Source organism: Haliotis rubra, unplaced genomic scaffold (genome assembly GCF_003918875.1).
Source record: "Haliotis rubra isolate DU_JTF1 unplaced genomic scaffold, ASM391887v1 Scf31, whole genome shotgun sequence".
In the NCBI taxonomy this organism is placed as follows: domain Eukaryota; kingdom Metazoa; phylum Mollusca; class Gastropoda; order Lepetellida; family Haliotidae; genus Haliotis; species Haliotis rubra.
Window position 1 is genome coordinate 2,447,396 of NW_025766980.1, and position 26,815 is coordinate 2,474,210.

At 39.6% G+C, this 26,815-nt stretch overlaps 1 protein-coding gene across 1 annotated transcript in view; it reads right to left on the bottom strand.

The window, feature by feature from the left end:
- Positions 1-26,815, bottom strand: part of LOC124283135 (teneurin-m-like) — a 70,522-nt gene that overhangs the window by 35,339 nt on the left and 8,368 nt on the right. Inside the window, exons 2-6 of the mRNA XM_046719164.1 lie at positions 12,556-12,674; positions 7,226-7,512; positions 6,938-7,052; positions 5,140-5,241; positions 1,071-1,265 (exon numbers count right to left, since the gene is read on the bottom strand). Coding sequence (XP_046575120.1) covers positions 1,071-1,265; positions 5,140-5,241; positions 6,938-7,052; positions 7,226-7,512; positions 12,556-12,674 — 818 coding nt within the window. The remainder of the gene's footprint in view (positions 1-1,070; positions 1,266-5,139; positions 5,242-6,937; positions 7,053-7,225; positions 7,513-12,555; positions 12,675-26,815) is intronic.

Below are 26,815 nucleotides of genomic sequence, written 5' to 3' on the forward strand. Positions count from 1 at the left end.
CCCTTGGCCACACTGAACCCTGATGAAACACGTATGACGTGGTTTCGAATCTTGGTTGGCACCAAATATGTGTCAGCATCATTCCCATGCTCATGGGTTCCACCAAATGGTGAACCTCAGAGACCAGCATCACATCAGGCTTTCCTCCCAAGCTAAGCTGACACGCTGTGATATAACTGGAGTACTGTTTGAAGCTGCTGTAAACCCCCTCACTCACTCACTCAATATTTACATGTTATAAACACAACAAACTGGTGCTGATAATAACGACATGTTACAGTCAGTATATACTTCCAGTTTTACAAACGATTCCTCTTTGTCTTTCCTTTAACTATAGAAGCATTTACTAAGCAAGGTAATATATTTTCTACCACAGTGATCTCTACAGAAGAAAGAAGACACTCTTACAGAGTTCTAGAGAAAGAAACTAATTTTTCCTGACCATTCCTATCTGTCACAGACAAGGTTCAGTCACCATCAGCTAACAATATTGTGTTGTTCTGAACTAATCCCATTTTGGCATTAGCTGGAAATGTTTTACTGCACTACCCTTACTTGAAATGAATCTAATTCAAAGACCAACCATGACAGTTGGTTTTCGTATTAAGTTTGGAGAAGAAAATAATCAAAATGAAATTACTTTTTTTCCTTCTTTTTGTAGATAACAGTTTCTTTGCTGACAATATTCCATTATATTTATTGGCTTTCTTTCAACAAGTACTGAGAAAGTTTTGTCAGTGTATTTCTTTCAGGGAATTCTGTGACAGAAAAGAAATTGTCATAGAAACATTAAAAGAAGAATTTTCTACATGCTGGTATCTTGTATTCCTCAATACTTTTAGGGGACAATTCACAAGTCTCATATCTCAATACTAATCCCAGTGGTTTTCAAGCCAGGTCTCCCAATAATCCCCGAGGCAAGACAACTCACTTCCTTTAGTTTGCCATTTCATGACATCAGGCATACCCCTGAACAATGAATGGAACATGCTGCCAATAATGTTGCAACATATGGGTGGATCTTCCATTGATCCAGTGTGGGTGAAAGGTATGACAATAACAGAACTTACCAATGCCACAATCTGGTCCTTGGAACCCTTGGAAGCAGACGCACTGTCCGTTGATACAATGTCCATTTCCGTTACAGTTGGGGACTTGGCATTCATTTTCTCGATACTCGCATTCTCTTCCCTTCCAGTTCATGTGGCACTTGCACACACCATGAGCATACAAACCATTGCCGCTGCACAGAATTGGACATTTTTCTGAAATCAAAAACAAAATTTTAAAAAGAAGTCTCCAAAGGGCATTAAGAAGCTGGAAGACTTTTATGGATAACAACTTCTCTATCTCTCGCATGTGATGATTCAGGGCTATAACTTGCACCTTCTTGTGGTAAACAGAACAAAATAGAGTTACAATATTACAAAACTATAGTTGTTAGCCACAAAATGTGTTTGCCTTTTTTGCAAAACTTGAAACCTACATGATGGAAAACGTGGATTGAAACAGGTAAACCCTGACTGGCAGTGTGATCCACTGTAACACAACAGGCTGTTACTAACAGAATCTTGACAACCCAATGGTTGACAACAAGACACTCTCAGAAATATTACCACCCACAAAACACTGGTATGAAATCTTGGCACATTCAAAATGGCCACCTACCACTGTATACAGCCACCATCCCTACACACAATCTGTTTGCAGAGGCTAAAGTTGTATTTAATGTTGACCCATATGACAGAAACTATTCAAATAAATAATCAAAATTGAAGGTAACATAATTTTTTCTTCATTTTAAACAAAAAGAGAATTTTCTTGTATTATGCAATGTCCATCTCTTTATTTTGCAAACTTGACACCCATGTGACAACGATATTATTCTGTCAACTTATCTGTGCTGGCATATGATCTAACCAAACGTACGATGACACGTGAAACAATGGGCATAATTTTCCAAATATTGATATTAATTCCTTCCACGAACAACTGTTTACATTTCATTTCGTGTTTCTCTATCAATGGGGTTGGGTAGTCAGTTAATCAACAGACAATAGCATATAATTTGACCCCAAAGTTTGCAAATGTTAGAAACGAAAGTGACGCGCTCCCAATTACAACAACAAATGAGGAAATGGACTTCCTTTATTCATTGTAAATGTCGTCAATGTCCATGAAAGAGAAACAGAAGTGCCGATATTTGATTAGTACAGGTCCTTTTGTCTTCATACAAGACAGTCGCAGGTCTGCAAGGAATGGTAACATTCCGACTGTGGGCTTTGTTCGTTTGACGACACAGGGGTATTTCTCGCTGCAGTGGCGCGACCCCATAATAGGAAAATATCACGGAGGGGCTGTTGTGCCTAAGGTCCTTCTCACAAACAATTAGACTGCCATATTGATTTTTTGACATTTGAAAATAATAATTTGACTGACTGAATATGGCCTTTGAACATGAGTGGTCACAGGGGATTTGGGGATGCCCGTGATGTTATCGGGGGGAAATTGGGACGGATTCCCTAAATGAGACAATTTCATTTTGGAATGACAATTTTTTTACTGAAAATTCATCTCTTGGTTATCTAAAATTCTCGAAATAATCAAGTTTCCAAAGTGAAGCTATGATATGTTGATACTTGGAAATTGAGGAAAATGAAGTCCAGACGTTTTGTGATGATTAAATTGATTGAAATGGGACACAAAACCCTTCTCCATTTCACCAGTGAAAAAACTACTAATTTTTTCCGAGGTTTCAAAAAACAGTTCCTACCCCTCAAAGACACAGGAGACATACAATACCACCTAAAACTCCCAATCCCCGGAAAAACAGGAAATGAAAACAAACTAGCTTGACTTCTTTCGAAAGCCACGATCCACCTCCGTGACAACGGTATGTTTAGATTATTTAAATTCAATTTGAATAAAAGACAATATTTATTTTTCAATGGTCATTACTATTATGTAATTCATACCATTATCTGCATCAAGTCAGTGAAATACACCAATGTTTGGAGAGACAGAGAGACTAGTTCAATTTCAATGTTCAAATGTATTTTTGACGTTAGTGGCTGCCATTGATTAAGGTGTGAATGGGCGAGGAACACGTTTGAAAGCTTGAGGAAACTTTTTGCCTTGATGCTAGACAAGTGAAAGGAAAATGTTTCAATTTCGGATGCAATTTTCAATTGGAGAAATGGTGAGAGCGAGTCCTGCTGACTGAATCATCTATGCCTGAACAATGGCTTCACATGCCCCTTGCTTGTGCCGTTATTGCCGTTCCGAGAAGCAGAGAGAGGGAGGAAAGAGATGGATCTAGGAGGAAGTTTCACTTAATTCTGGCTTTTGATTCTAAAGGTCTAATACCTCTTGGTGACACTTTGATTAATCTGAGCGCGTCAGCTCGTTCTTCGTAATTCTTCCAGGAGATCCTGGACCAACTTGGGGGCAGCCAACTGTTAGCGGCCATCATCAACAGACACAATAGCTACACTAACAAAGTTTCAGAGCATTCTTCTGGACAAATGTCATTTATTTTGAATTTGTCACAGATGCCCAAGCAAGTCTCATTTCGACAGTTCAAGGGGCTGAAAACCCCACAGGTTTCTGGGCCGTCTGCCAAAAAATGCATTTGTTTTCACGTTTTGTCCAGCATTTCCTGTGATGTCAATTCCATCGCTTAAACCAATTACGAATCCGATCAGTTTTGGAGTTGATCTCGTGGAAAAAGGCATTTATTTGTGCTCTGTGTTCCGTGTCCTGTATCTGCAACCCCACAGTGGTGTCAGCCATGATAATCCTGTCTCCCCGTCGAGGTTAATGATAAATTTTACAAGAAAATATGAGTTTTAACCTCATTACCATCCTGTCTCGACACCATAAAGTTGGCGGATTATACCGACAATGAATTACCGTGTGTGAGAGAGGACGTCCATCCTTGGATGGACGTCCTTGCAGACACGATGGGGACAGTGGAATAATTAGAGGACAGTGGCACGGTGAGTCAGCCATTCTGAATAATATCTGTTTGCTCCATTCCTCCTTCAAGTTGGGCCATTAATAACATCGCTCATTGGAATTCCCCAAAGTTGAGTTGTCCAGGCTTTGATAACCATTTGTATCACTTACAATGGGCCTGTGTTTATTTGCTTAGCAATCCAGAGGCACAACTGACAGTAAGTGATCAAACACACATTATTTAATTTGTGGTATGATGAATTTTGCGTGCAGTGTTAGAGGTAGGGGTATTCACTGCGGCACCATCAAGGGGGACAAAATCATAGCCTAATCTAATTTAACTGCTTGTTGAAAGACCTGGCTCAGCCTAATAATGTGCAAAGAAGTTGTAATGCTTTTTTTCAATTTTGACAAAAAAAGAATAGTGAGCTGCCTAATTTATTAAGTAAGGAAAGTTGTTCCTGTCTGGTGAGAGAGAAAAAGGGGAGGAGATGATTATGTAAGATACTTCCCCCTCTGACAATCAGGGTTTTACATGACGCGTGATTCCTGCGTATTTGACGCAACAATTTTGTAAATGACTCTCAAAATACTCAAACTTGACGCAAGTTTTATAGGTGGCCTTACAATTCAGTTCAATAAAAATCAATTTGATAAGCAAAAATTGATATTGTTCGATGATAGTTTGACTTTTACAGAGCTGTCAGATTGTTCCAGAGAGCTCAGAGGAGACAGTAATCCAGGCTGTGTGAACTGAACTATGCTGTAGTTTCATTTGGTACGTGGTGTGACATACACAGTTACATACTGAGAATGATAAACACAAAGAAATATTACAATTTTCATGACTCCCAAATATTGAAAATTACTCCCAAAAATACATATTGTGAGTCACCATGACTCCAAGTCTGTGTAAAACCCTGGACAATGTGCTGACAAATGCCAGAATAATGGTGATTATACTCATCATACTTACTGTGATGATGATCATGCTGTGAGAGAGAGTGAGTGAGTGAGGTTGGGTTTTAAGTGTGTATTCATCAATATCCCTAATGCTGTGTGAGAGAGAGGTGGGCAGGAGAGAGCAAGTGTGTATTCATCATAGCCCTAATTAAGATTTACCTGACCTCTCAGTTATAAGTTTGCCATCTAGCACTTTTTAAAATAATTTGCCAAACTCACTTTCAGCACAGGCTTCTCCTTGGTAACCGGGAAAACACTGACACCTGCCACCAACACAACGTCCATTACCATGGCAATCACCAGGACAACCACTTTGCATTCCTGAAAATCAGAAAAAATAACAATTCTTAAACAATTAATAAATGACAAAACTTTGCCAGACAGACATTTTTGTCACCTAAATGTTAACATAATAATGTCCAGACAACTGACATTCAGTTGAGATGAAGACTGCCGAAGGAGTGTAGGTTGGAGATGTCTGGAAGTACCACCCTGACAATTAATGCCCATCTGATAATATCAACTAGTCTGGCCGATAAGAACATCAGTAAAAGTCGTCTGTATACTCAGGCGAGGTTACATTTGTACAAATCACACTTCTAGATGAGACATAGATATAAGTGCCTCTGAAAGACTAGCCACTGCCAGAAATGACCATAAAATCCACACTTGCCATCGACAGTCTCGCTCTCCAAATGTCAATGTGGAAACTGGCCAGTCTAATTGCCACTGGGACCGATAACATAGCAAGACACTTTACTTATATGGCTCGAACATTGGTAATTTCAAATATGATGCAGAAGCTAAGAAGGATAAGACATTTCTTGCTATTTGAATACTCACATATTTGACAGCAGACACACATTTACCAGCCAATAATGCTCGGACTTTATCTTGGTAGACAGACATTACAGAGTTTCATGTTGTAACAGACGCAAAAGTAACATTAACTGATCTGCCACTTTGTTAATGACTTTAAGAACAGTGGGGTAGTCCAGTGGTTAAAGCATTCACTCATCAGGCTGAAGCACCAGGTTTGATTCCACACAATGTGTGAAGCCCATTAGTTGGGCCACCCATTGTGATATAGTCCAGTATAGCTAAAAGTGTTGTAAAACATACTCACTGAATGACTGTATGTCGCTAGTATATAGCTCACAGAAGAGCAAGTGTTGGAATTTTGGTAAATGTTTTTCGGCTTTTGTCAAAACTGTGAACATATGGAATAATCTAACACCAAGTCTAGATTTGGTCTGTGTAACATTCTGTGACAGTTACTTCATTCCCATTACATACAGCACATTGCTACTCTAAAGACATTTAACAACATCTGATGGTTTCAAATAACTACCATTATTTGGGCAAGTTTTGACCAGCCAATTGTTTGGCAGATACATCAGCACCTGACAAAACTGGAATTGGTCTTACCATACAGCAGCATGAAAACCACGTTCCAAGCATCAGATGAGGTGAGGTGAGGTGAGGTGAGGTGAGGTGTGGTGTGCTGAAGTGAGGTGAGGTGAGGTGAAATTGGGTTTAACGTCGCGTTGGAGAATATTTCGCTCATATGACAACGTGCATGCGGGTGTATGTGTAGGTGCGGCTGCTTGTACTAGTCCAGACTGAAGCTGGTTTTATAGTGCTAGCCCACTGAGATACCATGCCGTAGTGAAGCATGAATACCCCACTCAGACACATTATACTGACTCCAAGCCGACCAGTCCTTGTTGTACCCATTAATGCCGAGTGCCAGGCAGGGACCAACAAGTACCATATTTTAATGTCTTTGGATATGATGCGGTCGGGGATCGAACCCGCGACCTTCCGCTCTCCAGGCGGACGCTCTAACCACTACACCACGGAGGCGGTTCCAAGCATCAGAGAGTTGTGCCTCACGACAGGTCATTGATAAAGCACAACTCGCTACTGACCACCCAATCCACATTCTTGTTTGGGCAAGTTCTGGAAACTCCGGACAGTTTAACTGGAAATTTGGAACAGTTTAACTGGAACTTACTGATGTTGTCAGCTTCCAGTGTGACAGTCTGTGGTTCATCATTGTCATTGTAGATGCCAAGGTACCAATCTCCAGAGGTCAAGAACTCCACCAGCCTCATCCTGCCTGCATTCATCTGCAACAGGGGTCATAGGTCACAACAGGGATCATAAGGATAAAAGGTCATAACAGTCCAAAACAGGTTACAGTGAGGACCAAAAATGACAAATATTGTGTTTCCCAAAGCATCTCATGAAATATTCTAACATCTGAAGACTAGGAAACATATCACTTTGCTTTCATGCTGACCTTTGACAAAGCCCTTTTTGACCTTGTTGATTGAACTCGGTTGCCTTCCAATCTCTTCATGAAGTCATACTGGATGTGGGTGGGTGGGGCACTCCGTCTTCCATACACACCCAATATGGCTGTTGCAGAAAGACTGAAGTTGAACTGAATAAACCCTGCTCTGTCCTGTCCGAACTGGCTCTGCCAGAAAGACTTTGGTGGAATCTGTTCTGTGAGAGGCTGACCGAACATCACTAACTTTGGAATGGGTAATGGCGTTGGTGTTCCCCACTGATTGCCAGGGGAGCCTGAAATACAGGAAGGTTTTGTTAAATTCGAGCCAAATCAACCCACACAGTACATAAACTATGGCAAACAGTAGTGAGTGAGTTATGTTTAATGTTTTACAGTGCCAAATGTAAAAAGAATCTCAATTGATACATAAACATTGGAAATTCTATCATCCATCACGTTACCCTTCACTTTACACCATGGAAACCAGAAACTGGAATAATGAAACTGTATTGAGGCAAGTTCTTACTATTTCTTGAAACCTGAGCGTTTCTCCGTTAATCAATGGCAATAGAATTAATTCAATTGTCCCCAGTAATTTTTCAAGTGTTCAGTTGCAAATGACATTATGAAGCGTCCATTTTTAGTTTCACAGTGACTAAGCAGTGGGGTCGTATTTCTTCCATTATTCAACAACAGCATAATTTTATGCCACTGACCACATTTGATTTCATCAACAGCGGTCTCCAGTGAAATAATCTGGAGTTATAGACAATTGTTGCCACTGATGTCAGCCATTGCACAAAACATGACTTGGCTGATGAAACAAAGACAGGGCCTAATGATATTAAAGAAATGTTTAAGTCTGAAATTTATTACCAAAATTGTATTAAAGTCTTCATGGTTACCATGGCAACACTAATTTCACTCCAAATCAATCAATTTTGTGAAAAGTAAACAAGTGAGATTCAACTTAAAACTCATCAGTCATTCTCAACAAAGACAATGAAATGTACACTTGTGAGTCACGCATGTGCACAAGCTTGGCCTTTCAAATTCAATCTGTCGCGTCATCGTCAACAGCCAAAAAGACATTTGATCTGCCTAAACTATGACCTGATGCTCCCTGGAATAAAATACACATCAAAAAAGCAAAACTGTGAAATTTGTCCCCTTGAGCATAAAATATGACCAATAGATTTGACAAACTGCTAACCTCAAGGGAATGCCCAAAATTTTGCATTTCCAATTAAACTACCGCGAAGAACTTTTGAATATTTTAAATAAACGGGCAACAGTGTCAAGAATAATTTTTTTTTGCACAATCTACGTGTTACAGCAATAACACTTTGTCATGTTCAAGCCTACTGACAGGTCAAATGACAATACATCATAAAACAGTAACCTTCAGATTCATCATTGGGCCATTACTCTCAGGCTACTTTAGTATTTTTAATATGCATGCAATTAAACAAGTTTCAAAAACCTGCAAGAGTGCTACTAAAGGTTCAGAGCCATGATCAATCTATGCATTTGGACATCTTGAAACAAAAAAACCCTGAACATCTTGGAAGATCCAACACGCATTTCCTCCCAAAGTCATGTCCAAATCGGTTTGATGGATGAGATTATCTTACAACCAAATCTACAACTGCACAAGCTCTGCTCTTTGAATTTCCCTCTGAGCGATGGAGAGTTCTTATCTCAGGAAAACAGAGACCTTAAAATCACATTACCTAATACCTCCTGATCCATCCTTGCTCTCATATTACTTAATGTCGGCCTACAAACCCGGATGAATCCGAAAACAATCTGCATGGCTGGGACGAGACCTACAACCACTGGCCCTGTAGCTTATATAATCAGAGGCATCATGACATGCAGACTCCGCACAGACCCTGCAGCATGGCGATAACACTGTCATTTGTTGGTGATTTGCTTTCCCTTCTGTGTTGAACTGAGTGATTTTATTGAGGTGCACTTACAGGAGGTTGTGTGTAAGCAACAATTACAGAAGTTTATAAACAATTTAACAATTTATACCACTCCAAAGGAGGAAAGAACGCTCACTTCTTTTGTGTAACTATAGTCAATTTGTCAAGATAGACAGTCATACAAAAGAATCACATGTTCTTTTGCTGCTTTTGAGTAAAACAATTGATAAGCTTTTTTTTTAAACAAATGCTGGGTCATGACAACCCAGTTTCACCAGACAGTTAGTGAGGGAGTTGCCCAATGCCCAGGGGCAACATTTATAGACTCTGTTTCACTAAATGATCCTAATCAAATACAAGTCTTCAGTCTGATGAATTGGTTAACATATTTAACACCATCATATTAAAATGAACAGAGGACAATTTGACAAGAAAGTATGTAACTAATAGAGTGAGTGAGTGAGTGAATAGGGTTTTACGCTGCTTTTAGCAATATTCCAGCAATATCACAGCAGAGGACACCAGAAATAGGCTTTACATTGTACCCATGTGGGGAGTCGAACCCGGGCCTTAAGTGTAATGAGCGGAACGCTGTAACCACTAGGCCAACCCAATGCCCAAATACAAAGGGAAACAAATGATATACAGGAAATACAAACAAACAGATTTCATATTAAATTCTTACAGAATTAAAAGATGAAGTCATTCCAAGATGAGCCTGTTTCTTATTTTGGAAAATGGCCCAAACTCCCAGCTCCAAGAGTCCAGGTTTCAGACTACCGTGGCTGTTCTGTGTGACTGTCAGGAGGGTACAACAACCAGAGCAATAGGGTGGCTTTGTTTCTCACAAAAACCTTGTTTTACTCAGCATGATAAGCCTGGAGAACATGCAGCAACAACACAGGTGGTATGTGTAGAGCCGAGACCCACGTAACACCCATCACACAATCAAAAGATCACAAGTGGCATGAAAGGTTTCTTTAGGCTCAGCTGCTGGGCGGATTGTGTGGCAAGCACCTGCTTCAATGTGGTGGTAGTCCTCTAGTGAGTGAGTTGGGTTTAATGCCACTATGAACAGTATTTCCTTTATATCATGAGGGAGCAAGGCTCGAAGGTTTACAGGTGTCAGAGGTTTACCACTCACTTGAAACCCATAAGCAAGGGTGAGGTGAGGTGAGGTGAGGTGAGGTGAGGTGAGGTGAGGTGAAATTGGGTTTAACGTCGCGCTGGAGAATATTTCGCTCATATGACGACGTCCTATCATACAGCAGCATGAAAACCACGTTCCAAGATACAGGTGAGTTGAGGTGAGGTGAGGTGAAATTGGGTTTAACGTCGCGCTGGAGAATATTTCGCTCATATGACGACGTCCTATCATACAGCAGCATGAAAACCACGCGTTCCAAGATACAGGTGAGGTGAGGTGAGGTGAGGTGAAATTGGGTTTAACGTCGCGCTGGAGAATATTTCGCTCATATGACGACGTCCTATCATACAGCAGCATGAAAACCACGTTCCAAGATACAGGTGAGTTGAGGTGAGGTGAGGTGAAATTGGGTTTAACGTCGGGCTTGAGAATATTTCACTCATATGACGACGTGCATGCGTGTGTATGTGTATGAACGGCTGCTTGTACTAGCCCAGACTTTAGCTGGTTTTATAATGCTAGCCCACTGAGATACCATGCCGCAGTGAAGCATGAATACCCCACTCAGACACATTATACTGACTCCGAGCTGACCAGTCCTTGTTGTACCCATTAATGCCAAGCGCCAGGCAGGGACCAACAAGTACCATATTTTAATGTCTTTTGGTATGACGCGGTCGGGGATCGAACCCACGACCTTCCGCTCTCCGGGCTGACGCTCTAACCACAACACCACAGAGGTGGTCCATAAGCAAGGGTGAGGTGCCGACAAACCTAAACACGCAATAAGGGTGAACTAAGGTTGGCACCAATGAACACAGGTTTCTGGCTTGCTGAAGGTACACAAGTCTGTAGGACAAATTTTTATCCCCTGTTCCCCCTGAATATTCTTAAATACAACCCCAAAAAGTAATGAATTTAATAAATAGAAGCGACAAAACCATTTCCACTTTTATAAGTAAACATACATACTGACAGACAAAAAATCATTATTGGAAGAAATCTGGAAATCAAAAGTGTGACCAATCGATCCTGGCCCAGGTAAGGGAGTCAACTCTGTATGACTAACTTTGAGCCATCCCATGGAACCCATGCCACATCATCAACTGAACACAGAAGAGCTAAGGTAGCCAACCCATGTTCTCACCACAACCAGATCCCAAAGGTCTCCTCACAACATAAAAAGATACATCACAAATGACGGCCTCCAACGTATCTGACCCCACCCATCCTCTTCTCCCTTGAGATGCTACGTCAATAATGTCGAGGAAAAGGGCGTGACTGACGACCCCGGAGAGTGGGGCCAGTGTTGCTCTCCCATGGGATCACTTGACCTTGTAGCATTGAGCACCACAGGGGCCGCCTCGGAAAATGTTCCGTGTAACGTAAGTCGCATTTTGGCAGCTTGTTGTCACAGACACCAGTGAGTCATGTGACCTTTGATAACGTCTGTTGGAGGCCTAGAAGGCATGTTTACATCACTTCTATCTTGCCAATTTTGAAATTTGAAAGAAAAACACAAGTGTTTTCTTTACATTTTATATTTGTTGTTATTAAAGAACTCCCCCTTCTCTCTGATATGCTAGTTGAATCCATTTTATCAGTGATATAAAAACTGTTGCAGTAATCGGAAACAAATGGTGGTCTTATCTCAACAAACAACCTCCTGAATGTTTAAGATATAATGCTGACAGATCTAAAGTAGTTTTTATCTTCTTGACAAAGTGTTTACATATCAATCCAAAAAAATAATCATTTTTCAAAATGAGTTTCATGGACTGAGTTTGTTTAGTGAAAGATTTCATAGGAGTGCAATATTCTGAAGTCCTAACTTGGCCAGTACGATAGTTACTTGCCAGCTCATCTCAAGGAGCACCCAAGGCAACATTCAAGAACTCTTGTGGATGTCTGACCTTCTGTCCCTGATCATCAGCATGGAATACAGAACCCTCTTGCACAGAGAGAGTGCTGAGACTATCCATACTCCCATAGAGTAGGGATACATGCAACAGCTGTACTGCTAAGATCTCCTGTGCAATCAAGTCCTGGAGATCCCCTGGGACCAGTACAACATGGGTACTTACACACCCTGAACTGTCCAGCATCAGCAAATGGACCTGGAGATCCTCTTAAACCCACAATATGAGAGCAGGCTAATGAAGATCCCCAGGACCCTCCATACCAACACTGGTACTTGACATACCCTGAACTGTTCAATGTCACAGGCCACTGGATCCCTCAAGTAGCATAGAGATTACCTGGCCGTAATGTTGAGTATCCGTATGGGAGAAGTTGAAGGCACAGACCCGACGCAAGCTGCAAGGTGGGGAATCTGAGTCCTGTGCCACCTTCTCGCCCTCCTCGAACATCGACATAGCTGCAACAGATGAAACATCATCAATGAACAATTAATACCAGGCTAAATAACGAGTGACAGACTAAGTTAATAAATGACCGACATTTTGTCAATGAAATAAATAAAGATTAATTTATCTATTAATGAAATAAATAAAGATTACTTCTATCTATTAATGAAATAAATAAAGATTTATTTATTTAATGAAATAAATAGGAATTAATTTATCATCTATTAATGAAATAAATAAAGATTAAGATTTATCTATTAATGAAATAAATAAAGATTAATTTATCTATTACTAAATAAAGATTAATTTGATGTCTATTAATGAAATAAATAAAGCATTAATTTATCTATTAATGAAATAAATAAAGATTAATTTATCTATTAATGAAATAAATAAAGATTAATTTATCTATTAATGAAATAAATAAAGATTAATTTATCTATTAATGAAATAAATAAAGATTAATTTATCTATTAATGAAATAAATAAAGATTAATTTATCTATTAATGAAATAAATAAAGATTAATTTATCTATTAATGAAATAAATAAAGATTAATTTATCTATTAATGAAATAAATAAAGATCCTTCTATACTATCATGATACCGTAAGATCCTTCTATACTATCAAGGGATACTGGAGATCCTTCTATACTATCATGGATGCTCTGAGATCCTTTTCATACTATCAAAATGAAATAAATAAAGATTAATTTATCTATTAATGAAATAAATAAAGATTAATTTATCTATTAATGAAATAAATAAAGATTTATTTCATTCAATTGCGGTTTGATATAAAAAAAATGATGCCAAGATATTCTCTTCATTTTAAGAAATAAAGACTTCCTACTGTACTGCAGACCTATTAGGTAATTACATTTATAGTTAATTTCACATCTGTATGAAATGCAATTTGGAACCTCATACATGGTCCAGTAGCCAAATGTATCCACATTTTCAGCAAATTGTCTCCCAAAAGCCAACATTATTAGTCTATACATGAGCTACATGCCTCATGAAAACAGAGACGTATGGCTGAAACACAATCATCAGCTTATTCTTTAGATCTTAAAGGTGGTCAAGCTCAGTGTATGGCATGTTGTAGACTAACACTTAGTCTCTGAATATATGTAATCTTGATAATAACAAACAAATCCAAATAAATTGAAAAGGAGCCCCAGGGAGACCAGAGATCCTGAACCTGAGGAAATCTAGACTTGCTTCATTTAGGGCTTTAGCTCTGCAGATAGGGCTTGGCAGTAGGGAAAATAATGTGGTTCAGGGTCTATGAGACAGGCCAGGCATGTTGCTGTTCCCTGATCATTGCTGACTATATCAGTCACTGGATAATCTGGTCCACAATTGATTATCTACAGACTTTCTTCATACTACTGAAACACTGGTGTGTTCAGTGGTAAACAACAAGCAGGAGGGCCTGTTAAACTGCGACATCAGTTCCTTACAGCTCAGATACCATAGTCAGCCGGTAACATACCAAGGGATTCATGCTTGGTGTATTAATACACCAGCAGCATCAAATCACCACTGTACAGTTACACAAACACCCACACTTATGCCAATCAGTACGCTCAATCACATCTGACCTTTGTGTAGTTCCCTTTGAAAAGAGTTAACCAAGTTAGTTCCAACAATTTGCTTCAGAAAACCAATTAACGAGCATGTATTTACCACTCAGCACACATGCACATACATTTCACTGTCAGCTGGCTCGTTCTCTTCTCTGCCAGGCCAACACAGGTCAGATGTGAAATCAGATCTTCTACGGATCATTCAACACTGTCATTCAACACAGGGCCAATGACCCTTCAATCAACCTCAACATTTAAAACAAACATATTGCTAACCTGCGCCATTTGTAATGAGGGTTGAGAAATGGAGCAGAATCACCTGCCTGACAACCTAAACCTACCTATAAATTAGTGCTCTCTGTGGGATATCAGCTCATGAGAATCTAAATGGGGGAGGTGTGAAGATTTAATACTCATACATTTCATATTCTTCCCCAAACAAACTCAAAACCTACATTAAACATAAATATGTTAAAATTTTTGATTTAAATACCCTAAATAGTGTTACTTGATATTTGATAGCATGATTAATTTGATTTGAGTTCACATTATTGTTCGCAAGTCAGTACCCCTTGTGGAGACCCTCTGCTATCAATGTGAAATTAACATCTCACAAGAGACCTGTCTCAATGCTTTACTTATACTTCGGCTCAGTAATTGTTGAAACCAAACCCAATCAAATTGTCATTAAGAAGGGATGAGTTTCACTGGGATGGCAATGTATATGATATGATTTTCTGGCAGGGCGGTGATGGGTTAACCAACTGGACTAAACAAACACGAGAGCCAATCTTCCACTATCTGCCTCAGCGCTTCTACAGCTTATTGGTAATCGACTTCCAGAAATGAGAAACTGCTCGGACTATGACAGAAAGGGAGAAAGGATTTTAAGATTTGTTATTACCAGACGATACCTTCAAAGTTGGAAAAACTGTGGTTACAAAAAGATTGTGGTCTACACATAATAGACATGGATTGCTTGATAAATGATAGGATAATAGCGTTGCACAGTCACTTGCACTAGCCTTTGAAATGACCGCGGCCTACTGCGTTGTGTTGAGGACAAGTACAGCTACAGTGAGGGTAGTCCTCATGGACTGGTATCATTGGGGGCTACAATTCCACATGAGTTCTCAATGCTTCAATTTGGCATCAATTTATAACTGAATAAAACTGAGAGAGAATTTACAAGACAGTCAACATTTATGTGTTGTTCCATCAGGACTAGGTAAAAGCTCTGGGGACCATGTAATGAGGTATGTTCTAGTCCACTGGACTAGTATCTGGGCATGTCTTCAGAAACACGAGTTTCTGAGGTTAATAGATAATTCCCAGTGATCTTACTTGTTAAAGAATTCTGCTTCGTAAAACAAATTTCATGAGCCTTGCCAGCTGTAAAGTATATACTTCTCACATACAATCTTACATCATAGTTTAATGTAAATACTGAAATATATTTTGTAATCTTTGCCAACCAACAAAAATGATGAAAAGTCTTCAAATGCTCAGATGATGGCATTATCTAATTCAATGCACAAAATGCTCACATGAAGAAGTAAACCAAACATGGAATAATTTAGGCAATGATGGTTAAAGCATTTCATGCCCACAATGAACACACTTTCATAAACATTCATTACCAAATTTAGACCAAATTTAAAGCAACATTTTGGCAAAACCATTTCCAGTAACCAAGGAATATTATTCCAAGACCTCACTGCCCAAATGTCTCGGATCAATGGTAAACATGTTAAAGCCCAAATTACAGGAATCTTTATCCTGACATGTTCGGACGCTTCTTATGAAGGGCAAGGCTGTCACCACATCACAAGAAATGAAGACTGGGTTTTCTGCCAAGAAAGACAACCATTCCAGTTTGTAAGCTCCAACCATTCCGTTTTGTCTGAGACAACATGGAAGTTATACTCATATGTTATACGTGTGAATTTCTAATTTTCTGAATTTCTAATTCTAATAAATGCTATATCGCTTAGATTTGGCCTCCAATAACTTTCTTTAAATTCACACTGACATTTGGCAACTGAAATGGTTCAACATGGATGTTCTACTTGAAATCGTCATTCTAATCACTCTTTCATTCCACTGCCAGGCATATCACACCATGTTGACAGAAGTTAGAAAACTATGGCAAGCATGTGTGGACGACAGTTGGCAGTCTTGAAACCTTGCACTTGTGTGGGGCACTCTCATCATTTGTGGTGCATAGCTCAAATACAAATCTGTTCCGTGGAACGCTATCAGCTGATGCTTCCTCTCTGTGGCGTTCCTCATCCCTTTTTCAATCTTCTGTCACTGTTTTTCTTTCACGATATTACCTTCCTTGTGTTTTTGTCAGTTTTCTTCTGATGTTGAAACTGACGTATACCTGGTGGCCCGGCTGTTTGAAAATATTTGCTGCTTTCATCCTCTTTGTGATCTTCAAACTGCCACATACCTGTGTACCTGGCTGTTAGCCTTGTTTACTTTCTCCCAACTTTGTCGTGATTCTTTGCGTGTGTGAATTACCCTTGTTTACCACCATCATGGAAACCACAATGAAGTGCCAGTATGTACCCATGTGGGCTTCAAACCAGGGATTCCACCTATCATTTTTTTATCTGTTTCCATCGGATTCTTTCAAACTTACTGTTCATATAAATAGTTCATCTGTCACGACCCTACTGATAGTAATGGTATATTTCAAGTTGTTTAAAATGGGCAAGCCTGTCTATCTAAACCAACATCTCCATGGATGCTTTGCAGTCAAAACAAGCATGTCCAAAATCTGTCTCACTTTCATAACCATCGTCTCTAATTCATCATTCATAAACTGGCATATTTTTCTCATTCCAAGTTTTTAGCTGTTTTTGACAAAGTGCCCATTATCTTGAAAAAGAAAGCTTCATGAGAATTATACATTTTACCTTGGCCCATGGTATGTTAACTTTAGTTATCTGTTGAAATATCTGACATGGTGAGATTGCACACGCATCTACACATGGAGAGAAATCAGAAGTTAACCATGGAAAGAAATCAAAGGCTCAAATGTCAAATTTCAGCTCAAGTTCACTTTCATGTGTTTTTATCAAGGAAAACGTCAATTTCAAAATCAATTTCATCCCCTGTATTATGTGAAGGGGACAGTATTTTTCTGAGGGATACACACCTCATACTGAACAAAATTTATGAAGGGTAGCTGTTACAAAAACAAAAATTCAAAATTACAAGCACTTATAATTGCAAGCAAGAGATAGCTCTTACAGGAAAAGCCAAGGAAGGCTGTTTGAAAAATACAATTTGAGTTTATGAGCATGTCGTAAGTAGCGAAATTGACGACATCGACTTTACATTCATTGCAACAGAGTTCTATAAATCCAAGATGAAAGTGTAATATTTCTATAACCATGAGCATCAGGAGAAATAAACTGGAATTACTCCTGCAAAGAGGTTAAAAACCTCTGTTCAACATGGTTACACTTTGCAGCCATCCGCATATGGGGCTGAATGACGGCAAATTACGTCCCCACCTCCTTTAGTTCGCAATCAAGTGTTATTTGGTGGTATTCAATGGCTTTTCAGGGCACTGAGGAGTGTTGTATCGAAGTATATCAAACGACTTGGAGCCCACTTCCAACCTTAACGAAAATACCGCTACAACCTCACTTAAAACGGCCTCTCTTGTCCAGTGAAATTGACAATAATGAATCCTCGTCAACTGAAAATCAATCTGTTATCAGTTTGGCACAATGGAGTTACAGTGTGATGTACATGCAGTCCGGACAGTCCTTCATCCTTATTTATTGATTGTCACCACAAACTTGCCGCTACGTGTTCACGCCTCTGCACTTGTACCCATACAATTTTTAACCCCTTGCCAGATTCCGGCAAAGCCGAGATTGACCAGTGTTGTTTATATGACTGTTTTCCATATCAGCAGATCGAGGGAGGCCGTTCATCAAATAAATTTGTCACAATCCATTTTCTGTCCTACCAGAGCCAGGAAATTTGCAAATTGATAGAAGGAGAGCTGATAAAATCTAGCCCCTAAAACAACAGGGGGCCTGCTATTAGCTTGGCATTCCCTCTGTAGGATCAATAGTATATAGATAGTGAAGTCGCCCATGATATCAACTTTCCCCAAGTCACAACATCTGAACAAGATATGGATTGAAGGAAAAAAATACATGGAAAAGCTTTTTATATCTGTGCCCCTACGGTGTTTTGTAAAGCATTCAGAACATCAAACCTCACACTGATCTAATGGCTTCGCAGCAGGATTAAGGACTGTGAATTACAGGCCTGTAATATCGATAAGTGTGGATCACACTGTCAGCTAGGTGAGTCAGAGAAGGGTGGTTGAGATGCACCAGTGTTCACCCACTTGGGATTCAAACTTGATCTCTGGTAAGTTTGAAGCCAGTGATTGTTCTACAGGTATGATTAATGGTTCACACAGATGATGGAAATTTTCTAGGCATGGCAGCCTGTTATCCAGTTGACATTATGACTCCCAATGTATAGGATCCTGTTTCACAACAGGCACTACGATGGCAGATGGATGACCTAAACACAGACTTATGACTGTCCTACTTCTAAGATGATCGTAACTCCTAGACTGTAACACAGACTTATGACAGTCCTAGTTCTCAGATGATTGTAACTCCTAGACTGTAACACAGACTTATGACAGTCCTAGTTCTAAGATGATCGTAACTCCTAGACTATAACACAGACTTATGACAGTCCTAGTTCTCAGATGATCGTAACTCCTAGACTGTAACACAGACTTATGACAGTCCTAGTTCTCAGATGATCGTAACTCCTAGACTATAACACAGACTTATGACAGTCCTAGTTCTCAGATGATCGTAACTCCTAGACTGTAACACAGACTTATGACAGTCCTAGTTCTCAGATGATCGTAACTCCTAACTCCTAGAGACTTATGACAGTCCTAGTTCTCAGATGATCGTACACAGACTTATGACAGTCCTAGTTCTCAGATGATCGTAACTCCTAGACTGTAACACAGACTAACACAGACTTATGAACAGTCAGTCCTAGTTCTAAGATGATCAGTAACTCCTAGATGACTCCTAGTTCTCAGATGATCAGTAACTCTCCTAGACTATAACACAGACTTATGACAGTCCTAGTTCTCAGATGATCGTAACTCCAAGACTGACTAATGACACCTAGAGATGAACTTATGACTCACAGACTTAGTTCTCAAATGATTGTAACTCCTAGACTGTAACACAGACTTATGACAGTCCTAGTTCTAAGATGATCGTAACTCCTAGACTGTAACACAGACTTATGACTCTTAGTTCTCAGATGATCGTAACTCCTAGACTGTAACACAGACTTATGACAGTCCTAGTTCTAAGATGATCGTAACTCCTAGACTGTAACACAGACTTATGACAGTCCTAGTTCTAAGATGATTGTAACTCCCAGACCTTAAAACGGGGTTTATGACAGTATAAGTTGTAGGATGACAGTGAGGAATGGCACCAAGGTAGGTACGATCCTTAGCAACATGCAGTCAGAAGCATAATCGAACAGATCACTAAGTTGGTCTCCATGTACTGGGCACTCCAAGCATCTCTGTTCAGACTAATAACAATAAATCACACAACTCAATCTTCTCGGACATAGGAAATGAATTCCACAGAATCAATACATTTCTTGTCATATAAGTCAGGGTATAAATGTCAAATGCTCAATGTAGATCTAGTTAAAATATACGACATATGCCAAATTGACGAAGTAATAAGAAATATAACGCTGACAGTCTGGCAGCATATAACATACAATGATGGCTACCTTCCTGGAATTAAATATCACCCCAGGTAATGGTATATCTCCACTTAATTGTCTTCTGACCAAAATAGCACAACACAGGCTTTAACTGAAGGATATACCACAGCAAGTCAGCAAACTCTTTGGGTAAGTGAGTGTGTTGGTTCAACACCAGTGACACCAGTACACCATAAAGTATTTCAGTGACAGTACACTATCTGCTGCAAAAGGGAGAAAGGTCCCGAACCCACATTTGAGCAAAACTATGATTCCTTGGTAAAATCCCAAAGTATAGGTTTTATGTCTTTTGAAACATTTGAGTAAAACTATGATTCCTTGGTAAACCCCCAAAGTATAGGTTTGATGCCTTGTCTGACAACAATCTAAGAGTTGGCCAGACAATCACACAGAGTGGTTGATGGTGTGAGCAGTATTCCATGGTACAACATGCCAGTAACCCTGGCAGTGAGTCGGACTTCCCAATCCATTAAGCATTTAACGTTAACTTGTCGTTGCTGGACCACTGTTTTACTTACAAGCCCAATGTTACCGGCTCTGAATGTCTACATTTCCCTCGTTCTGTATATCCTCATGACTCAAATCAGTAAACCAAATTTAAAAAAAGGGAAAATGTCAAACAGATCATTAAAAACAAAACTAGACAGCTGGTCACCTGAACAAATCTCCAACTATATCTGGTGCAAGGAAGGCAAGTTTACAAAGGTTAATCTTCATGCAGCTTTTGAACCTTTTTTTTTCAACCCTCAGAACCTCGACAAGTAATTACACAAATGATATCTATTGACTCACCCACAACAGTTGCCCAAGGCATTATTTGTTTTTCTTCTTATTAAAAAAAAGATAGAGAAGGAAATGACGGTGGTAGACAGAATGGTAGCTAGTGTACAACAAATGAGAGAGTGAGTGAGTTTAGTTCTACGCCGCTTTTAGGAATACTCCACCAATATTGAAGCAGGGGACACAAGAAATGGGCTTCACATATTGTACCCATGTGGGGAATAGAACCCAGACCTTCGGCGTGATGAGCGAACGCTTTGACCACAAGACCACCCCACTGCCAAGTACAACAAATGACACAGATATGGTGGTTACAAATATAGGCAGCAGACAGTGTGTGTTGGTTTATGTTTATTGTCTCTTCCACGCTGTGTGTAGTAAACTCTGTCAGTATGATGTTATGGGGAGGGTATCCTTTGTCTCTGTGTTGTTTAACTGACGAGGTAAATAAACACAGTGCCACATCATGTCATAAAACATGGAAAGAGAATCAGATTAGGCAAGGTAACCTCACTTATCCAGTCAGCCATTGCCGAATTACCATATGTGTTTGTTTATTTGTTGGATTTGTGGAGATCTGGCGATTAAGTACACTGTTGCTAATGGCAACCAAACAAAGCAAACCTTGATCTTTATTGATATTTCAACTTTGCAGTACGTCTAGAAAACAACTGTGTTTTGTGCTATTAACCTAAACTGGAAGTGTGGCTGATGAGGATGCTGAGAATAATGGTGAAACTGCTGACGCAGAATTTATTTGTTGTTTGATGACATACTGAGAAATATTCCAGCCATATGATGACAATCTTTAAGTAATCGTGTTGGGAGCAGACAATCAAGTGATGGAAATAAGTATAAATCTAGTTGGGGCATGATGTGTTTGGTTGTTGTTTGACACTCAGCACTATTCCAGCTACATGAGTCATGGGTAGATTCTCCCTCGCTTGTCATCGTACCTGGACATATTAGAATGTTGCTCGTGCTGTCATCCAGTGGTTTCCTGACCTTGACCTGATTGTTTACAGGAAGCTGAATTATACCTGGTATTAACTACATACATTCATTCCCTTATATTCACAACATCTATCATACACTCATTCCCTTATATTCACAACATCTATCAACTTGGTATGAAGTTCAGAGTAGCAACAGCTCAAAGCAGTATACAGTAAGGAACAGCATGCAACGGACATGCTGCTACTCAATTCTCTCAACACTGAAGGCGACAGCATAACTGAAATCAACAACACTTCAGCTGAAATCCGAGCCAGTCAAACATAAACCTTTCGGGAAGTCATCCAGAGCTCAGATATAGATGATGCTGAATATTTTATATTTCTAGACTGCTGATGAAAAGTTCACCATGACTGGTAGCAAGGTCTGGACTGAATGTCTGACGATGGAGCTGTCTAAATATTCTAGTACATATACTTTTCAGATTTTTACCATAAAGAGAAGTATGTATAGAGAGTGGAAGTGTTGTCATCTAAAATAACAACTGTATGTCTCAGTGGTTGATGACCTGACACCATGAATCATTCCTCATATGATGGCACCATGGGCAGTGAACTGACCACAGGTGGTAAACTGAAGCAGTCCTCATTTGATGGCACCACGGGCAGTGAATTGACCACAGGTTGTAAACTGAATCATTCCTCATTTGAAGGCACCACGGGCAGTGAACTGACCACAGGTTGTAAACTGAATCATTCCTCAAACTACCGAACACTGGTTGTGAATCAATGCTCAAATCATCAACCACTGTTTGGAATCAATGCTCAAATCATCAACCACAGTTTGAAAATCAACATTCATATCATCAAACAAGTGAGTTCATATCTGACCAGATTGTGAATCAATGTTCAAACCACCAAGTTGTTCGCTGTTCATCAAAGCTCACTATCATCAACAACTGGCTCTCTCTTGTATAGACTCTAGACCACCAGGACACCGAGATCATCAACAACTGGCTCTCTCTTGTATAGACTCTAGACCACCAGGACACCGAGATCAACAACTGGCTCTCTCTTGTATAGACTCTAAACCACCAGGACACCGAGATCATCAACAACCGGCTCTCTCTTGTATAGACTCTAGACCACCAGGACACCGAGATCATCAACAACTGGCTCTCTCTTGTATAGACTCTAGACCACCAGGACACCGAGATCATCAACAACTGGCTCTCTCTTGTATAGACTCTAGACCACCAGGACACCGAGATCATCAACAACTGGCTCTCTCTTGTATAGACTCTAGACCACCAGGACACCGAGATCATCAACAACTGGCTCTCTCTTGGCTCTCTCTTGTATAGACTCTAGACCACCAGGACACCGAGATCATCAACAACTGGCTCTCTCTTGTATAGACTCTAGACCACCAGGACACCGAGATCATCAACATAGACTCTAAACCACCAGACTCTAGACTCACCACCAGGACACCGAGATCATCAACAACTGGCTCTCTCTCATCAACAACTGGCTCTCTTATAGACTCTAGACCACCAGGACACCGAGATCATCAACAACTGGCTCTCTCTTGTATAGACTCTAGACCACCAGGACACCGAGATCATCAACAACTGGCTCTCTCTTGTATAGACTCTAGACCACCAGGACACCGAGATCATCAACAACTGGCTCTCTCTTGTATAGACTCTAGACCACCAGGACACAGGCTCTCTTGTAGACTCAGACCACAAGGACACAGAGATCATCAACAACTGGCTCTCTCTTGTATAGACTCTAGACCACCAGGACACCGAGATATAGATGTACAACTGTTCAAGACATTCTGAAATGCCATTCACATGACAATAAAGATGATTTTTATAATGATTGTTTTACTGCTCCTGTCCATTTCATGCCCCCTGGCAACAAGATATAACTTTCATTTTGGAAGTGAAAGGCCAAAACATTTCAATTCTGGCAGGCATATTTCGTTGTTGAATGTCTCAAAGCTGACCCACCATCAACCATCTCCATCTACTCCCAAGTATTAAATCCTAACAGAATTTGACAGCTGACTATTCACCTTGATAAGTTTCAGTGCACATATTACACTGGGAAATCAAATACAATGCATATTTCATGGACACACCCAGACCGCATCTTCCTTTCACTCAAACAAAACAGCAAACTTCATTTTGGGAGCCAGCAATCTTGGACAATGTTTATTTACAACGTCAGCAACAGTCTCGTGGGGGGAGGTTGCGCGCTTGCTATGTCGTAACTAGCAATGGGTACCCTTCCCAAATTACTATTAACCAGCAGCAATTCCAGGTGAAATACATCACAGACAGAATTGATTTCCCGAGGAAATTAAGTCAAAACAAACATAGGTCCATGTACGAGGAGAGATAGCAATAATTAAGGCTCTGAGTCAAACAGCCATGCATGATGCATACATTGGAACCTACGCGGTGCACAGTTTCTAGCTTCGTAATTAAATTGTTCTGTTGCACTCTCGTAATTTACTTTATCGGCAAACCTAATACATACTATTTGTGTAACCGTGTATACTTAGACTCTGAAGGCAGCAGTGTACGATGCAGCAGTTTGACGTGCGTGTGCACGCAAGTGATATTTTCTTGCATGAGAAGAAATGTATTACGTCCCTCTGAAATTACCTACGAGTAGAGAAGATTGGAAGTTGGGCATCATTTTCATTCGAAACGAACAACTAGTCATTAAATGCAGAGACTGTAGCAATAATAGCTTCAGAAAAACACAACACTTGAGTAAAATGGCTGGTTTATGTGAGAGGATTGTAATTATTGGGGGAAAAGTTACAAAAAAAGGAAGAATTCATTTTTTTGTTTGCAAACTGCATTGACCTCAGAAATATTCTCTAAGGAATCGTCCATGAAACAGACTCTTAAGTAGCATTACTGTAGGTTTATGCAAATAAATACTCTTGGAGTCTCCATGACTGGAACCAGGCAAACATCATCTATTAATTCTCTTTTTTACATTGCAAACGCATGAAATCAAGGTTTATTCTGAATGATGAAATATCTGAAACTCACAGCTTCATTCTTTTCCTCAAGTGTCCTCACATTCATTGGTAAATAAAAATCAACTTTGAATGCACGCAATCCCAAAAAATCAAAATGGTCCCATTAGTTCCAGAGCACCATTTCATCAGACAAGTGTCTATTTCATCTGAAATTAACATCACTCGTAATGACGACCTTGTACCAACCACACTGAGCAGTCTATGAATATGGCCAATAAACTATGCAGACACAAACGCCATCTCAACTGAAATGTGCGTCAATATTGCAACTGACGAGTCTGTGGCGAAATGAACACCCAACCAGTGAGGCTGCCATGAGCTGTGCATGATGAGGATGATTATATAGAGGTGTCATGTAAGTAATCAGGCGGAAGACCTGAGATTGGTTAGGCAACAGTTGTAGTTAGTCAATGCCCTCTCGGGACGCTGAGCGACTCGCGCAGAAATATCGCCGCCTAAGCCTCTCACAGTTATTAAAGAATTTCTACCTCTCTTCGCGCTGCTCTCTATCCAAGCTGATTACATTCAAGAGTGTTTGTCCCTTTCATCTGACACTTCCATAAAACTTTATTTTGTATTTCTTTAATGATTTTCTTCACCACCTCTTTTCAAAAATCACATCAGCCAACGCTGACCATGAGCAAAATTTGACATTTTCCCAAGAAAAAAACAACAGAAAGCTATTCCTTCGCATAAGTCAGCTGTGAAATAGATGTTCTCAATGTCCCACTTTGATCTTTGAGTTCAGCTTTTCTGAGCTACTGTCAAGTTCCCATGATGTACAACAGACACATGGAACTGATACCTCCTTCGAACAACTCACTGACATAGGTAATGAGGATCTATGTGCAGCAAAAGTCATTTTTTTGAGCTTGAAGAAAAACCTTCATCTTAATAACGTCCAATTTTCAAGTCCAAGCCTTACACAACACACTTCTTTATTTCCAGCCTACGTAATTTCAAGTATGAATTACACTTTTTTACGAATACTGAATATGTCAATACTCATGCAATCAGTGGTGGCGTGCGTTAAAACGTATTCACCTTGCTAATGCCAGTGTCATTATCTCTCAAGGTAGGGAATGGATGTCTGTGAAGAAGATTATTTATAAACTTGTGTCACCTATAGATGCTACATACTGCTGGTTTGAATGTCACATAATGGATGCTAATGAGCACCTTTTGCTCTTTACAAACACTGATCATGACAACGTTACAGTGAAGTTATTGTTTAAAAAAGGAAAGAGCTGTCCAGGTAGGTGTAAACTTTCCTGCAGCAAATGATGATACCTGAATCATTCCACATGTTTCAGTCTCATGTTCAAGGATACAAGCCTTTAGTCAGTTACATAATTAAATCTATGAATATTTCAGACAAACTAATAAATGACTTTGGAACCTGTACATTGCTAATAATTATATTTATTTATCATTTCACACAGCATCTTGGTCAGTTACTTTAGATGCAGGTAACAAGAAAATTGGTTATATGCTCAAGAAATATTAAATCAAGAAAAAGGTCATGTCAGATACAACAGAATTGCGAATGAAAAACTTAAAAACAAACTGAACAATAATTAAAAACTTTAAACTTGAATACAAAAACATATATTTTTATTCCTATTTACAAGCCAAACAGCAGGTTAAAAAAGCCTGATAATAATCACATTCAACATGGCTTCATGAGACCAATAATTCACAAACCAGATATCTGGTCAAACAGACCCCTGAAAAGATCAGAGACGGTAAAATAGCAATCTAAAATCAGGGTAGTCGAGAAAAGATACAGTGCATCAATTCAGCATATTCTACAAGAATCTTAATGACTGGCAAACTAATTATCCCAGAGAAACCAGGTTCGTTCAGCAGCGAATTTGACATTTTTTGCATGTTTGCCCACAAAGAATGTGGAATAGAGTAAAACAACATGGCCC